Source organism: Babylonia areolata, chromosome 26, assembly GCF_041734735.1.
Source record: "Babylonia areolata isolate BAREFJ2019XMU chromosome 26, ASM4173473v1, whole genome shotgun sequence".
Classification (NCBI taxonomy): domain Eukaryota; kingdom Metazoa; phylum Mollusca; class Gastropoda; order Neogastropoda; family Buccinidae; genus Babylonia; species Babylonia areolata.
In genome coordinates, this window is record NC_134901.1 from 9,457,101 (window position 1) to 9,474,479 (window position 17,379).

Here is a 17,379-nt window from a genome sequence, read left to right on the forward strand (position 1 = left end):
ACAGACGTTGTCCGTGACATCATACCCTCAGCCCCATTTTCTCTCCGGATTTGCACAGATTTCAGGAATGACCTCTGGGGCTTTTCTGCGGCAGTCACGACCAACTCTCGCACGATTTTCTTAGGGTTTTTTTTAATAATAATAATAATAATAATAATAATAATACAGGAAAATCGTATTTACGCGTGTCCGCGTAGTTCTTACGTCTCTGTTATTACGGGAGCTTCAGTCTGACGCAAGAATCGTATGACACAAAGAAGAGTTATTTGATTCTTTCGCCTTCGTGGCTCAGAAACCCAGACGATTATGACTTGAAGGTATGCCTGCCTTTGTGTGTGTGTGTGCAGCCAGCAATGCAGATTTGATAATGACGTACGGCAGTAGAGAGATCCCGTGAAGGCAGCTTGGGATCCCCCCTCCCTCCCCCGGCCCCCCCTCCCCCTACCTAGAAGTGTGCTCAAAGTCCCTGCGTGGGACCCACTGACCTATAAACACCTGTAAATACGATCTCGATGGTGGGACCCCCAAGGTTTCACAAAAGCCCTGTATATGTCTTGCGATGTGTGTTCTCAGTCTGTGTGTAGCGAGACAAAGCAACTAGCCGGTGTAACTAGCCAGATCATACCCTGGCCAGAGTTTACCCCCGTGAGAACTGGCCTGGGCTACATCTTACCCGGGGTATAGTTTGGCCCAGGCCAGTTTATATCCTCTGGGCCATTTCGTACCCCCTCTTTTTCTCTGAAATACATTGATATCTGAAGAGTGCCAAGATTAACAACATTAGAATGAAGGGTATGTGAACTACGAGGAATATATTTCACACAATATTTATTACCAATGGGTTTTATTCAAAACTGGAAAGTAATCAATGAGCTTGTTGCTTGGATAAAACTGTTGTCTTATTTGCAATTAAAATTTTCGATATGGAACACCTGTTTTAATTGATATTATCTTTGAACATGAAGTTTGCTCCTGGAGACGTTCAGTCGCCCTGATGTACAGTGATTGCTTTTGATGAATTATGCTTTGTAATCTTGAGTTGGAAATAGAAAGAGGGAGACGTAGTGGCACACCACGAGAGTTGCGGTTATGCAAGGTTAGTAATAATTTTATGGCTGTGATTGGGGGATTTCTATTTTATAATGGGATGCACAAAGTATAATGACTACCGAAACAAGCTTGTGCATGAAAAATATTTGTCTCCGAAGTCGGTTTTCATTTTTGTTTTTTTGTTTGTTTTTTGTTCATAGGAAGCAGATGAATTTGTTAGCTATAAGTACGTTTATCAAATTTGCACATTCAAATGCTAATTTTTCTCTCTTTTTTTTATTGTTATTTGAAACATATTTGCGTTTTCTTATTAAGTTATAGTGTTGAGTATTTGAATGTCTTCTTTTGGGCGTAAAAGTATCATTTGATAGCAGTCCTCCATAAGCAACTGGAGTGAAAGGATGAATAAAACTTTAAACTATAATTTTTTAGTAAATGAACATGGAAGAAAGAAGAAACTGAGAAGAGAAACAAGAAAGAAAAAGAGGGTATTGAAGAAAGGTATCTCCACTAAAAAATCAGAGGAAGAACAGAGACAAAGAACACACACACACACACACACACACACACACACACACACACACACACACACACACACACACACTTACTCGAATGCGTACACAGTAATTCCACCCCCACCTCCCACCCCCCTCCCCCTCCTCCCACTCGATTTTTTTCCTTCCCTCGTCTAATATCATTCACAGTGAAAAGACGTTAAACTAAAGAACGAACGAACACACACACACACACACACACACACACACACACACACACACACACACATTATTGTTGTGTCTATAAACGTTTCATTCACGGTTTTCATGACATCTGATTCGGATTCGGCTTCACACACACACACACACACACACACACACACACTTACTCGTATGCGTACACAGTAGTTCCACCCCCACCCCCCCCTCCCCCCACTCGAGTTTTTTCCTTCCCTCGTCTAATATCATTCACAGTGAAAAGACGTTAAACTAAAGAACGAACGAACGAACACACACACACACAAATACACACACACACACACACACACACACACACACCCTTTATTGTTGTGTCTATAAACGTTTCATTCACGGTTTTCATGACATCTGATTCGGATTCACACACACACACACACACACACGCGCGCGCGCGCGCGCGCGCGCTCCATGACATGATGGTTTAGCGGTTATTTTGCAGATAATTCGGCGGGTCAGCTTTATGTTCCCCTAGGTCTATGTTCCCCAGAATTTTCCTTCAGCCAGCTACAAGTTCTTACAGGACTATATCCCCCATGGTCTATGGTTCCACGGGTCTATGTTCCCCTAAATTTACATTTTCTGGGTCTTTGTTCCCCCAGGTCTTTGTTCTCCCAGTCTATATTACCCCAGGTCGATATTCCCAAAAAACGTTTTTGGTACATATATGTTGCCCCAGGTCTATATTACTCCAGGTCTATGTTCCCCCAAGTCTGTATCCCCCCCCCCCCACCCCCACCCCAAGTCAATGTTCCCCTAAACATATGTTTGTTTAATCATACATACACTTTTGGGTGCTTGTCAGCAGTGGTCAGCAGTAGTCAATGGTCAGTAGTCAATAGTGGTCAGCGGTGGTCAGTGGTGGTCAGTGGTCCATAGTGGTCGGCGGTGGTCACCAGTCAGTGGTGGTCTGTGGCGGTCAGTACTGGTCAGTCATGCTCACCGGTAGTCAGTAGTGTGTAGTGGTCAGTGGTCGTCAACAGTGGTCAGTGATCTGTAGTGGTCAGTGGTGGTCAACAGTGGTCAGTAGTTGTCCGCGGTTAATGGTGGTCAATGGTGGTCAGTGATAGTCTGTATATAGTGGTCAATGGTTCTCAGCGGTGGTAAGTGGTGGTCAATGGTGCTCTGTGATTGTGGTCAGCGGTGGTCGGCAGTAGTCAGTGGTAGGCAGCGGTCAGCAGTGGTCACTAATGGGCAAGGGTAGTTATTAGTGGATAGTGATGTCAGTGGTTAGCAGAAGTCAGTGGTGGTCAGCAGTGGTCAGTGCTGGGCAGCGGTGGTCAGTTGTCAGAAGTGGTCAGTGGTCAGACGCGGTCAGTAGTGGTCAGAGGTCAATAGTCATAAGTGGTCAGAAAATAGTGGACAATGGTTGGTTCTGGTCGGTCAGTGGTTAGTAGTTGTAAGTGATCAATAGTGCTAGTAGTCAGTGGTGGTCAGCAGTCAGTAGTGGTCAGTGTTACTCAGCAGTGGTCAGTGATGGTCAGCATTAGTCAGCGGTCATCAGTGGTGAATGGATGTCATCGGTCATCAGTGGTCAATAATGGTTAGTGGTCAGTATATGGTGGCCAGCAGTGGTCAATAGTGGTCAGTGGTTAGCGTTGATCAGCAGTAGTCAGCGGTGTGCAGTGGTCACTAGTAGTCAGTGGACTGTAGTGTCAAGTGGTGGTCACTGGGTAATGGAAGAAGCAAGAGAATCTGAGCGCGCTGGTTCGAATCTTGGCTCAGCCGCCAATATTTTCTCCCCCCCCCCCCCCCCCACCCCCCAAAAGACCTTGAGTGGTGGTCTGGACGCTGGTCATTCGGATGAGATGATAAACCGAGGTCCTGTGTGCAGCATGCACTTAGTGCACGTAAAAGAACCTACGGCAACAAAAGGGTTGTTGTCCTGGCAAAATTCTGTAGAAAAATCCACTTCTATAGGAAAAAAAATAAAACACACGCAGGACAAAATATTAAAAAAATGGGTGGCACTCTCAGAGTAGCAAGGCACTCTCAGTGTAGTGATGCGCTCTACCTGGGGAGAGCAGCCCAAATTTCACACAGATAAATCTGTTGTGACAAAAAAAAAGAGAAATACAAGTATGGGTTGGAATTGTATTACTCTTTGTCACGACAAATTTCTACAAAAAAAGAGAAATACAAATTGTCAAATACAGGTTGGAATTGTATTACTCTTTGTCACAAATTTCTCTGTGTATGAAATTCGGGCTGGTCTCCATGGGGAGAGAGCATCGTCATTGTGCAGCACCACCCTTTTTTGCTGAGGAGGAATTTTTGTTTAACTCACTCAGTACGGCCAGCAGTCCTCTCTTTTCCTCTACACAGACCCCTCGGATGTCCAGTGGGTGTCTGAATGACCCAACCTTTAGCTTCCGTCGTCCGAATTGTGGTATTCTTTGTCAACATTCACCTCTTCAGTATAAGAGCCTTCCACTTGCAATATTTTGATGGTGGTAATTGGGGTGAAACGCTGTTAACGTCGTCTCTTTCGCCGTTGGTATGGAGAGAGTTAATGTCTCGTCACACATATCGGTGATTGAAGACATTTTGTTAATGTATCTAATACATTTGAGTATTATCGGTTAGAAGGGGTGGGAGATGTGAATGAATGGAGGGTTGGGGGAAACTGCCTCCTCACACATATCAGTGACTGAAGACATTTTGTTAAAATATCTATTCAATACATTTGAGTATTATCGGTTAGAAGGGGTGGGAGATGTGAATGAATGGAGGGCTGGGGGAAGCTGTCTCCTCACACATATCAGTGACTGAAGACATTTTGTTAAAGTTATACTTTTGAGTATTATCAGTTAGAAGGGGTGGGAGATGTGAATGAATGGAGGGCTGGGGGGAAACTGTCTCCTCACACATATCAGTGACTGAAGACATTTTGTTTAAGTATCTATTCAATACATTTGAGTATTATCGGTTAGAAGGGGTGGGAGATGTGAATGAATGGAGGGTTGGGGGAAACTGCCTCCTCACACATATCAGTGACTGAAGACATTTTGTTAAAATATCTATTCAATACATTTGAGTATTATCGGTTAGAAGGGGTGGGAGATGTGAAGTTCGGGGAAACTGGGCAAATGAGGGTGAAATGAGGATGAAATTTGAAAAAAAAAAATCTAAATACAATTACAGGAAATTACTTAAAGGACTTCGTAAAAGAGAAGTCGTTAAACTGACAAGCGAAACAACTGATAATGAATGCAAAAAGTCAAAAACATCAACGTTCTCAGTCACTTTTGAAGACACACTTTCATGTACGTAAGGCTTCATCAAGCTACAGTTAAAAATGCTTAATTGTCAGGTTACTAAAGCATATGCACTTGACATTAGAACAATACTTGGTCCATAATGAATTTGATAATAGTCTGAGAGCTTAACTCAGAATTGGTCTGTGAATCGGACCAAAGTCTGAGAGAGTCAACTGTAGAGGTTTTAGACTTGAATTCAAGCACCTATAAAAGTATCTTTCTAGTATATTGCTTATTTCCTTGTATGACAATGGGCAATATACTTTTATACTATCTATATGATTCTTTGCTCCCCTTTTTGCTGCCCTGTCTGCTTGGTCGTTGTAAAGGAATCCAGTGTGGGATGGTATCCAACAAAAATCAACATTTGTACCCTTCACAAATATGGAGTGCAATTAATACCTAATTTCTTTTTTGCTGACTGCAAGTGTATAGATCTATTTTCCTATCAAGGTGGATTTTCTACAGAATTTTGCAAGGGGCAACCTTTTTGTTGCCATGGGTTCTTAAACATGCTGTTAGTGCTGAAAACGGGACTTCAGTTTATCTTCTCATCTGAATGACTGTGTTCGGACCACCACTCAAGGTCTAGTGGAGGGGAAGAAAATACTGCAAGCGTCCCTTGTGCTCAGATTCTTTCGATTCCACTAAGCCTTCACTCCACATGAAGGTAATGAAAGGCTGGCTTTCAAACCTTCCTCTCATGCTTGATCATTCATTCCCTAAATTTTTGCTTTCTTCATTTTATTTATGATGGTAGTGCCCTTTTGGTTTTCTTTCCTCCGCTTATTTTCAGTTCTAGACAACTCAAACAGACATGGTTGTGTGTGTTTGTGTGTGTGTGAGTGAGTGTGTGAGTGTGTGCGCACGTGTGTGTGTGTGTGTGTGCATGTGCGTGTGTGTGAGTGTGGGCATGTGTGGGCGCATGCATGTAAGACTGAGTGAGTGAATCATTAATCTTTTGAATAAAATGATTTATAAAAAATATTCCTTCTACCTTCTTTTACTTTGTCATTTTTACTTCTTTAAAAAAAAATAATAATAATGTTAACGATTAATGTACACAATATCAATAAATACTTCAAACTGGACTGCAAGAATCTGTCTGTATAATGTCAGTGCACTGCTCATCAATAGTAACAATTCCTGATTTTACCCATCATATAATATATACTACCATCAACCTTTCAGATTACCAGTTTCCGGATTATCTGAAGTGGGGGATTAATCTCGTCTCTTCTCCACCCCCTTCTTCTGTCTAATTCTCCACAACCCCCTCTCTTGCCAAGTAAAGAACTTAAGAAGAAAAAAGAGCAGAAGAAAGGAACTAACTATGGATCATTCAAAACTTAAATTCACTTGTATATAAATGAGGAGGATATTGTTAGTGGTGCTGCTGTATTTTGGTATGAAAGTACAAGGTTAAGTAAAACTGAGAAACATGTGAGACTGAAAAACACATTATAAATCTTAGCGCAATTTTTATTTCCATATAGACAGAGAAAAGGAGAGAAAGAGACAAGAGAGAGAGACAGCAGCACAATGCCATACAGGTATCACACACACACACACACACACACACACACACAAAAAAAAAAAAAAAAAAAAAAAAAAAAAACCACCACCACCACCAAAACAAACACACAATGAATGAGCAATGGCATTCTCACATTTTAATAAAAACAATTCAGTTCAAATGTGTACACATCCTATGCATACAGATCAGTTTCAATCATCCCATGCTAATCTTCCACAACACTTTTTCTGCTGCAGCGAGTCTTTTGCACCAACAGTACACACACTGACTGAGAAAAACATTCATGTTTTTTTTTACCAAGTTTTCTGTCATGTGTAAGTGAAACATACATTTTAAACACCACATAGATAGCATAAATGTACTAATATGTCACTTCTTTCTTTTTAAACAGATTATTGGAAAATCTGTAAAATCATTATCAAAGACAGTACCAGAAAAATACTAGGATTATAGAACACATTAATGCTCGCATTATTGAACACATTCCTTCTGTCACTAAGATATTTCCTGTTCATTACTCAATCCAGCTTGATGGTTTTTGTTCTTTGCTTCTTGGTGACCACAGTACACACTGTGTTTGTAATGTGTACCTCTGTGTGTGTGTGTGTGTGTGTGTTTGTGTGATCCCCAAACCTCCTCCCACTCCTGCAAAGTTACATCCAACATCCAACGTTTTAATACAAACTGCTTACAAAGACAAAAAAATAAGTTGTCGTGTTACCCTATTTAGGTATTTTAACAGCTTGCAAAATAGCAATCAAGATGCTAAGGTGATAACATACCAGAATAAATCCCAAAATAGCAATCATGATGCTAAGCTGATAACATACCAGAATAAATCCCAAAATAGCAATCAAGATGCTAAGCTGATACCAGAATAAATCCCAAAATAGCAATCAAGATGCTGAGCTGATAAGATACCAGAATAAATCCCAGCTGTGTCCTCAGGTAACGAAATCCAAAAGAAACAAAAGTCAGCCGCCATCAACAATAACACCCAGAAGATTCTTTAAAACTCACACAGTCACAGTCCAAGCTTTTTGTGTCCCAAGAACAGGGGACATCACCAACATACTACTGCTTTCAAACGGAAGCCTCGCTTTGCTTCAAACAGAAGACCAACACATTTCCATTTCAGTCACCCCAAGAACAGGAACACTGACAACACAGTCTCACACTCTGTGTTTCAAATGGGACATCAACACACCTCCATTTCATACATTCACCAAAAGAACAGACACATCAATAACACACATCCTCTTGTTTCAAAGTCACCCGAAAACAGACACATCAATAACCTTCCCCCCCATATCCCCCTACCCACCCACTGTTTCAAACGGTCACCCCAAGAACAGACACATCAATAACACACCTCCCAACTGTTTCAAACGGTCACCCCAGTCACTACCAAAACAGATCAGTAACACACCTCCCCATTGTTTCAAACTGTCACCCCAATCTTGCCCTTCAGCCAGTCGTGGCGGACAAAGGGAGTGTTGCCCAGCTTGTAGTAGCCGTGGTCGCGGTTGTACTTCCAATGGACAGCCCTGCGGACGAAGCCCTCAGAGTAGTCCTCCTTCCATGTCTTCCGCTTGCTCATCACCTGTGTCACAGAGGGAAGGTGGCAGAATGGTTAAGTCACTTCTCTGCCAATACAGTGTCTGTGAAACTTCTACTTTTGACATTTATTTATTGTGTTATCTAGTTTAAAACTGACCCATCCTGCCCTGCCCTTTCTCCTAAGTTTTGAAAATAAAACTGAGTGTCTGGTCATTTGGACAACTTGATGCACTGAAAGGGGAAACCTGTGGTAACATAAGTCAACAAATAACCACCCAGAAGAGCAGCCAGGGCCCAGCAAGGACACCCCTCAGACAACCAGCCAGGACTTCACCCACCCAATGACAGCCAGGACTTCACCCACCCAATGACAGCCAGGACTTCACCCAAGACTTCACCCACCCAATGACAGCCAGGACTTCACCCAAGACTTCACCCACCCAATGACAGCCAGGACTTCACCCAGGACTTCATCCACCCAATGACAGCACGACTTCATCCACCCACTGACAGCCAGGACTTCACCCACGACTTCACCCACCCAATGACAGCCAGGACTTCATCCACCCAATGACAGCCAGGACTTCACCCACCCAATGACAGCCAGGACTTCATCCACCCAATGACAGCCAGGACTTCCAGGACTTCACCCACCCAATGACAGCCAGGACTTCATCCACCCAATGACAGCCAGGACTTCACCCACCCAATGACAGCCAGGACTTCACCCACGACTTCATCCACCCAATGACAGCCAGGACTTCACCCACCCAATGACAGCCAGGACTTCATCCACGACTTCATCCACCCAATGACAGCCTGGACCTCCCCCAGTGACAGCCAGGACTTCACCCACCCAACGACAGCCAGGACTTCATCCACCCAGACTTCATCCACCCAATGACAGCCAGGACCTCTCCCAGTGACAGCCAGGACTTCACCCACCCACCCATTGACAACCAGGGCTCAGCAAGGACACCAGACGGAGCCCCAAGCCAGACAGACAGCCAGGTCCCCACATCTGAACCACACCATGTTCTATGGAGCAAGACCACAGCCCTGAACAACTTGTCCTTAATTAAGGGTGTCAGGCAACAGATCATTAAACTCCATAAGCATCAACATACATAAGTGTTGTCCTCTGGCAAAACTCTGCAGAAGAAATCTACTTTGGTAGGTATACAGATACATATACAGCACTCAAGGCCTGGGTTAAACCATTAATGCTGCTGGTCAGGCATCTCTGCCTAGCAGTTTCAGTATCAGTAGCTCAAGGAGGCGTCACTGCATTCGGAATAATCCATATACCCTACACCACATCTGCCAAGCAGATGCCTGACCAGCAGCGTAACCCAACGCACTTAATCGGGCCTTGAGAAAAAAAAGAAAAAAAAAGATGAATAAATAATAGATAAATACATAAAAAAGAACTACTACTAATAATAATAATATGTATAAGGCGCAAAAACTTGATGAAGTCAACTATAAGCGTACGTAAATAAATAAATAAATAATAATTATTAAACAAACAAAAAAAGTATTAATAATAATAATAACAATAATAATAATAATAACATAAATAAATTAAAAAAGCAGATGTGGTCTAGTGTATAAGGATTTGTCAGAACACAGTAAAGCCTCCTTCAGAAACTGAAACTGAATCTGAAACACTCTGGCTGGTACACAAATATATATCCATTCATGCACTCAAGGCCTGACTAAGCATGTTGGGTTGTCCTGCTGGTCAGGCAGACACCTACCTAGCAGATATGGTGCAGAGTATAATATGGATTTGTCCAAACGCAGTGAGGCCCCCTTGAGAAACTGAAACTTTGTGTGTGTATGTGTGTGTGTGGTATCTGTGAGTGTGTTTATGTGTATCTCAATCTGTGTGTGTGTGCATGTGTGTGTGTGTGTGTGTGTGTGTGTGTGTATGTGTTCATGTGTAACTGTGTATGTGTTTATGTGTAATATATGTGTGTGTGTGTTTGTTCCTTCGTTGTTCGTTCTTTTGCTTAACATCTATTCACATTTGTGATTTTAGACGAAAATCCATTATCTCCCCCACCCCACCCATGCCCTTAAATCATCACTACTTTCCCTGTTCCTCTCTCCTCAATTAGCATAAAAAAATTTAAAAAATTTAAAAGGAATATAAACGAAATAAAATAAACTAACTAGTCAACCAGTAGAATCACAACAAAGAGCCAATTGGACTCCAAATTAAACTCTGAACTATTTCAAACACATGTTGATTATCATATAAGACATTTCCAATGGAAGCAGATGGAACTGCAGGTTTTGTACAGTACATAGGTAAATATGGTTTTAACTGTTCACATTTATAGATGATATGCATGGGTGTAATTTCACTGCCGCAAATGCAAGTCACATTTGAAGTATATTTTGTTTTTATGGCATCCAGTTGTAGTCTGTACATTAGACTGGTGAGCCTTCTGCTACTGTGATGTCCTTTTAAACAAAAACATGCGATCATTTTTTCGCGAGCTATTGTCAGTATTTTCTCTGTCAGGATCAGACTCCTGTTTTAGTTCATTGACATGGTTCCAGCAAGTTTCCTCCAGCAGAGAATAACCTTCTTGTAATGAATATGGAATACAATTTTCTATGGCATTGTAAATGTTCATTGCACTTTTTTTCACACAATGATCCACCTGCTCATTTCCCACGATCCCTTCGTGAGAAGGGATCCAACAAAAATTAATCTTTGTACCACGGATGGTCAAAACATGAATTAAATGACGAATTTCTGTTATGAGTTCTCCTCTTGTCTTCAAATTAAAAGATTTTAATGCTTGTAATACAAATTTAAAATTGACACAAAATAACACTTGAAACATGGTAATGGGAAGATCTAGTAAGTGATTTAATCCCATTACTATAGCCATAAGTTCTGCTGTGAATACTGAAAAATCTTTACTGATATGATAGTACTTCTCTACTTTTAATGACAGAATTATAAATGCTGCCCCTGCCTGATTGTTAAGTACTGAACCATCTGTATCTACTTTAAGGTGATTGGGGTAATTTTCTTGAATGTGAGATTTGACAAAAGCTGGGAGAGCAGGGCCTTCAGCTTTCTTTAAATCCAGGTAATTAATGTCAAATGTTGCACTGTTCATCTCCCATTTAGGTATTGTCATATATGACAACAGAGGAGCTGTTTGATTTGGGTTCACTCCTGGTGTTTTAAATATGCCAGAGGTATAAGTACCTATAGTCATGAGGGAGTGAATAGACTGTGCTCTTTTAGGGAAATGAAGGTTTGATTTTAAACTGATCTCGGCAATATTTGAATTTTGAACTGTAGTACTTTTCAAGATATATTTACTTGATGCAAGTTTCATCTGTTCTTCAAAGGGTAATACTTTAATTTCTGTGTATGTTTTTAAAGTTGAAGCATGAACTGAACACTAATAGCAAGCTTATATGCTTTACTATCCACACTTTGTAATTTCTTTAACATGTATGTTGGTGCAGAAAAGAATACCTCTTGTGCATACATTAGCTTTGAGCGTACTAGCGATATTGCTAGGTGGATAAGTACAGAGGTATCCTGACCCCAGTGTTGCCTGCTAACAATCTAGTTGAGGCTTTTTCTAGCCTTTGTCAAGAGGTAGTCCATGTCAGTTTTGATGTGAGATATACGCCAAGGAATTTTACTGCTTGTTTGTATTCTAGCACTGACCCACCTATTTTAAAAATGGGTAATGTGTCTGGGTTAGAACCAGGATTAAACAGATCCCTGCATGAATTTTCTGGCTGCAGATTCAATCCATTTTCTGACATATAGTTAGTCAGCTTATCTAGTTCTTCTTAATACAGCCTCTTTGCATAATTTATCATTCTGAGAGGGGTTTTTTTTTCATTGTTAGTTTCATCCATATGCATATATATATATATTGTCTCCATATTGTACCTTTTCAACATTATTTGATCAAGACTGTGGAAGATCGTGAGTTAAGATGTTGAAAAGTATTGGTGCGAATACCGATCTTTGTGGGATTCCCATGTCAAGTGATCTGGAGTTAGAGTAAGTATTTCTTACCTTTGTTTTGATTACTCTATTGCTTAAAAAAAGCTTTTAAATAATTAAACATGTAACCTGATAACCAACTGATTTTATTTTATAGAGTAATCTTGAAAGCCATACTTGGTCATATGCTTTTTTTATGTCAAAGAAGGTGGCTAGCACATTTTTTCTATGAGCAAATTGATGTTTTATCTGGTTAGTGATTCTAACTAGGTGGTCAACTGCTGTTCTCCCTTTTCTAAAACCTGCTTGGTTAACTGGAATTACTTTTTTTTTTCACAGTAATGAAGAAGCCTGTTTAACACAATCATTTCCATTAACTTTCCAACATGTGAAATCAGAGCAACTGGTCTGTAATTGTTTTTACCAGTTTTTGGCTTGCCTTGTTTGAGGACAGGAACCACTATGGACTGTTTCCATAAAGTAGGTAATGTACCGTTTGACCAACAATACTGAATATGATTATGTAGAAATCTGAGGAACTTATCCGGTGCTTTAACATTTCATTTGAAATGGCGTCTGGTCCCACTGTCGATTTTTTGGTTCCAAGAGAAGAAAAAGCTTCTTTCATTTCCAGAAAAGTAATTGGAGCATTTGTATAATGATTATAGGTTATTTGTGGATCATCATGTTTTTCGTTTGCTGCTTCCTTTTCCCTTAGAATTCTTTCTTTCTCTGGCAAACAATCTGTACAACTGGATTTGGCAAACACTTCTGAAAATGCTTCAGCTTTTTCAAAAGCAGCCGGGAACTCTTTGTTTTCTAATTTAATGTCGTAATCAGGTAAATTTACACCTTTTTCATTTAAGTTTTTTCCAGACTTTGTGGATATCTTTTTGATCAGAAACATCTTTGTTACAAAAATCTGACCAGTACTGTAGTTTGGCCTGTGCTAATATCCAGTTATGATGATTTTTTGTCTTCTTCATTTCTGTGTGCTTTTCTTCGTCAGATTTATCTTTAAAATACACTCTAAATGCACGGTTTTTAGCTTTTTTAGCTTCATTACATTGTGCGTTCCACCACACATTGCCCGAATGTTTGTCTGATTTTACTGCACTACATTTAGGAATAGACGCATCAGCAGCAGACAAAACTGCTTCCATGAATTTTGCGTATAAGGTGTCAACATTTTTGACACGAACGTCACTGATATCAGTGATAGAAAGTATGGTCTCAAATCTGGTCCAGACAGCTTTTCTATAATTGTATTTTGGAATTTTATCTTTTTCAAAGTCACATAACACTGAGTACCTTTTAAAGTGATTACAATCCAGTCACATAACACTGAGTACCTTTTAAAATGATTACAATCGGTAAGTGATCACTACCAAGCGTGTCTTTTATAGTATCCCACTCACATTCTGGGGCAATGATAGGGAAAATCAGTGAGAGGTCTATAGCCGTTGCTCTATGTCGCGATATATCAGGGATTCTGGTTACATTACCGTCATTTAGAAGATGTAAAGATGAATCCACAACATTTTCAACAAAACGATTATTAATCATTAATGGCCATTTTGCAGTCATTGTCCCAGAATGGGGAATGGGCATTAAAATCACCGGCTACTAACAATTTTTCATTCTGGTCCTGAAGGGTTCGTAACCATTCTGTGTTTTGATTGTCAGGACCTTTGGGTAGGTATACCGAAGCTATGTTCAAAATTATTTTCTCGTTAAACTTAACCCTGACTGCACATGCATTTATGTTATGTTATCAAACTGTCAGGCACAGTAGACTGGATCTCATGAAACATCAAATGTTCTTTTACATAAATAGCTGTGTTGATCTTTCCTTTATCATCCTCCGACTGAAATATGGGTGGATAGTCAAAATTGTGTAGTTTAGGGATTTTTGTTTTGCTTACATTTAATGACTGCAAAAATAACACATGATAATCACTTTCCGAAAGATGCTGAATAAGATGAGGTAGATTTGCTGAAATAGATCTGCAATTCCATTGCATAATAACTATATCTGTCTGCCTTACCATTTTTTGTTACCATATCAAATTTGCCTGTTAGTTGATATCTAATGGACACATAGACTAAAAAATAAAATCGTACAATGGCGAAACAGTCTACTGCTTTTGCGTTGAATACACTAAGCAGGTAAGTCAGCATTTATATGTGTGTGTGTGTGTGTGTGTGTGTGTGTGTGTGTGCCTGAGTGTATGTGTACGTACGTGTTAACAGTTAAGTGTGTGAAACAAACTGAAAGAGAAACATCACCTGCATCTGCTTGTGGCGCGGCTTGGCCTTGCACTCCACAAACAGCCGCCCCTTCCGCCGCACAAAGTAGCAGCTGGAGCAACGCTTCTTCAGTGCCACACGCACATGGTAGCTCCTGCAGCTCTGCAGCCCTGTCATGCACGGAGCCAGCCTGTTGACGCTCTGCAGGAGAGGCAACCTGGGCAGAAGGGAGGAGGAGGAAGCAGAGAACGATGATAAAGGCGATGAACAATTCATCCTCAACAGAGGCTGGTGGAGACTGGTGGTGGTGGTGGTGGCAATGCCATGTCCAGGTGAAAGGGTGGTGGTGGAGGAGGCGGGTCGAGGGATGTGGAGGCGGTGGAGGGATTTGGAAGAGAGGTTCAATGCTGCCTGGTGGAGACCGGTCTTCAAGGTTCCCAATGCCAGCTTCACCACTGATGCCATGACTGAAACATAAATGCAAGTTGACTGTCTGAGGAGTTGATCTTAAGTTAGATAAGAGAGTAGGTTGTTTTAACCAAGGAAAATTTTACACATGTCTGAAACAATACACAATGACAGTCTGAGGGGTTGATCAAAAATAAAACTTAGACAGGAGAATCAGTCCTTTCACAAGAAAAAAATTACTTTAAAAGTTATGGACACAACCACAGCTGCACATGCACACTCACTGTTTGACCATGCATGCATTATTGGCATAAGACATACATTATTTGTGTGTGTCATGTAAGTGGTTTTGTGCAGTGCAGTATACTGTGTCACAGTGTGTGCATAAGTGCATACAGTAGATATATATATACTAGTCTTCAGTTTTATGTCATCCCACTTCAAGTGTGTGTGTGTGTGTGTGTGTGTGTGTGTGTGTGTGCGTGTGCATGCGACATTAATTTCTTTTTACCTTTCCATCCTGATACTATCAACTAACTATGAACTATCCCATGCACAGATGCAGTGTTTACTATTTGGCTTTCTTCCTTCATCAATCAGCCCAGCACTAAACTCATGTGCAGCTGTTTATCAAAAGGAGCAGGACCCAATATGTCATAATCAATAATATCTATAAAATAAAATAAAAAGTATGTTTGTTTAGTATTTCTCTTCTACATACTTTTATTCTTCACAATGTGACTCATGTCTCAAAATAAAGATGGCTAAATATACGAATCAGATCAAGAAATGGAATAAAATTTATCTGTACAGTATCTGGTGTGTTGACATGTGTGCTTCACTATAACTACTACCTTTTTTTAAAATATTGAATTTAACAATAAAGATATACAGAAAAGTGAACAACTCTGCAGCAACTGAAGCAAACAGTGACCAAACTAGTCAGGGGATTCGCATTTGTCAAATTTTACAACCAAAGATCAAAAGAACCTACTCAGATTCAGTGACTGGCTCACACAGATTATTTTGTTTTTTTTTTTTCTAATTTAAAACAATAGAGGGAGAGACAAGCAGAGAAACAGTGTGTCCCAATATTACACAATGATTCAGTAATGTTAACATGCCCTTCTGCACACAAAAATGTATGTCACCATCCCCTTATCAAATTTTGTTTAAATGTGTGTGTCTGTTGTGGTGGCATTTTCAATGTAAATCAATACCACAAACACAATAATCTAATAAACATCTGAATTAAAAGTTAACTCATTTATTGACTTAATAAATTCTAATGAAAAAAAATGAAGATTCTTTTTATTTTTTTTACCGCATAATATGCATCACAATATCAGCAATGACTAGAACAGCTAAAATTTGATAGTACTTTCTCAATCATTTTTGGTGGCCCTTAACCCTTAGGGGAAAAAAATGCTCTGACCCTTGCCTAGACATTCATTCATAAATCAGCTGACTTCGGTCCTCACGACAAGTGAGTCCGAGTTTGTCACTCACAATCACACGCACACACACACAAAAAATTGTACATACACACACATCCCAAATAGCCTTGTAGTGAATACATGATAAACCATTAAAAACCAAGAATACACATTCAACACACATTCAGACACAAATACATACATGAGTGGATGTGTGCACACACGTTAATGGGTAGTAGGGTACAAAGACCCTTTTGTGTCATCACAATGAAATGAGTCTGATACAATGTTTCAAAATCACACACACACACACACACACACACAAACTGTTTGTTAAGTTTGCTCCAAAAAATAATAATGAGGAACTTTACGTTTATGGTAACAAGGCTGAGTGTGTTTGAATGCAATTCTTGTACATTAACGAGTAAGTTTTAAAATTCTTGTACATTAACGAGTAAGTTTTAAAGCTAGTGAGCAGAACTTGAGGTTAAAATTTACTGTTATCCTGAAGTTAATAATATGATTTATGCTGAAAGACTGCAGTGTCTTGACTCTTCCACTTTCCATATTTGGCATTACTGTTAAGGCATTACTGTCAATACCTTACAAAAAAAACAACTGAGGCAATATGATATCCAAATCATGCTGACAACATTGCTGGTTGCTAGTGCACTAGTTCCACACACAAGTGATACATTTGGTTCTTTCAGTTAAATATATACGTTTGCAAGTTATCACTAATACAAAGAGTCTGAAATCGGTAACTAATTGTAATAAGTCATTCATTCCTGGGCTGAATTTAGGTTGCTAAAGTGGGACTTTACCCATTCAATTTATGAAACAACTTGTTAAATGTTGACAAGTGATCAATCAACCTTGACTTGCGGTTTCGACTTTGCACATTTCCTATCAGTTCTGACAGCGCTTCAAAATCAGTGGCAACTATATTTAACAGTGATACCGTATCCCAATTCTAATTTGCTCTTGATTATTTTGTTTTGTCATAATGAAGAATTCACGTGAGTTTCACCCTTCAATATACCGACTGCTCTCCTTCGGCTGCGACGGGGGACCGGATGTTGATAAAGAGACGTAACTCTGAATTACCACAGCCGACAAATTTTCAAGGGAC

At 40.1% G+C, this 17,379-nt stretch overlaps 1 protein-coding gene across 1 annotated transcript; it reads right to left on the minus strand.

Annotated features, from left to right (window-relative positions):
- Positions 1-6,717: 6,717 nt before the first annotated feature.
- LOC143300190 (uncharacterized) lies at positions 6,718-17,329 on the minus strand. Its single transcript, XM_076613749.1, has 3 exons — positions 17,294-17,329; positions 14,443-14,870; positions 6,718-8,199 (listed from the first exon to the last, which is right to left on the minus strand). The coding sequence occupies exons 2-3, from the start codon at positions 14,866-14,868 to the stop codon at positions 8,038-8,040; spliced, it is 588 nt and encodes a 195-aa protein (XP_076469864.1). The 5' UTR covers positions 14,869-14,870; positions 17,294-17,329; the 3' UTR covers positions 6,718-8,037.
- Positions 17,330-17,379: the final 50 nt, after the last annotated feature.

Bases quoted from the DNA above. Each gene is read 5' to 3' on its own strand.
- LOC143300190 (XM_076613749.1), bottom strand. From the start codon at position 14,868: ATGGCATCAGTGGTGAAGCTGGCATTGGGAACCTTGAAGACCGGTCTC. The intron at 8,200-14,442 runs GTGATGTTTCTC...TCTGTGACACAG, and splicing joins CGCGCCACAAGCAGATGCAG to GTGATGAGCAAGCGGAAGAC.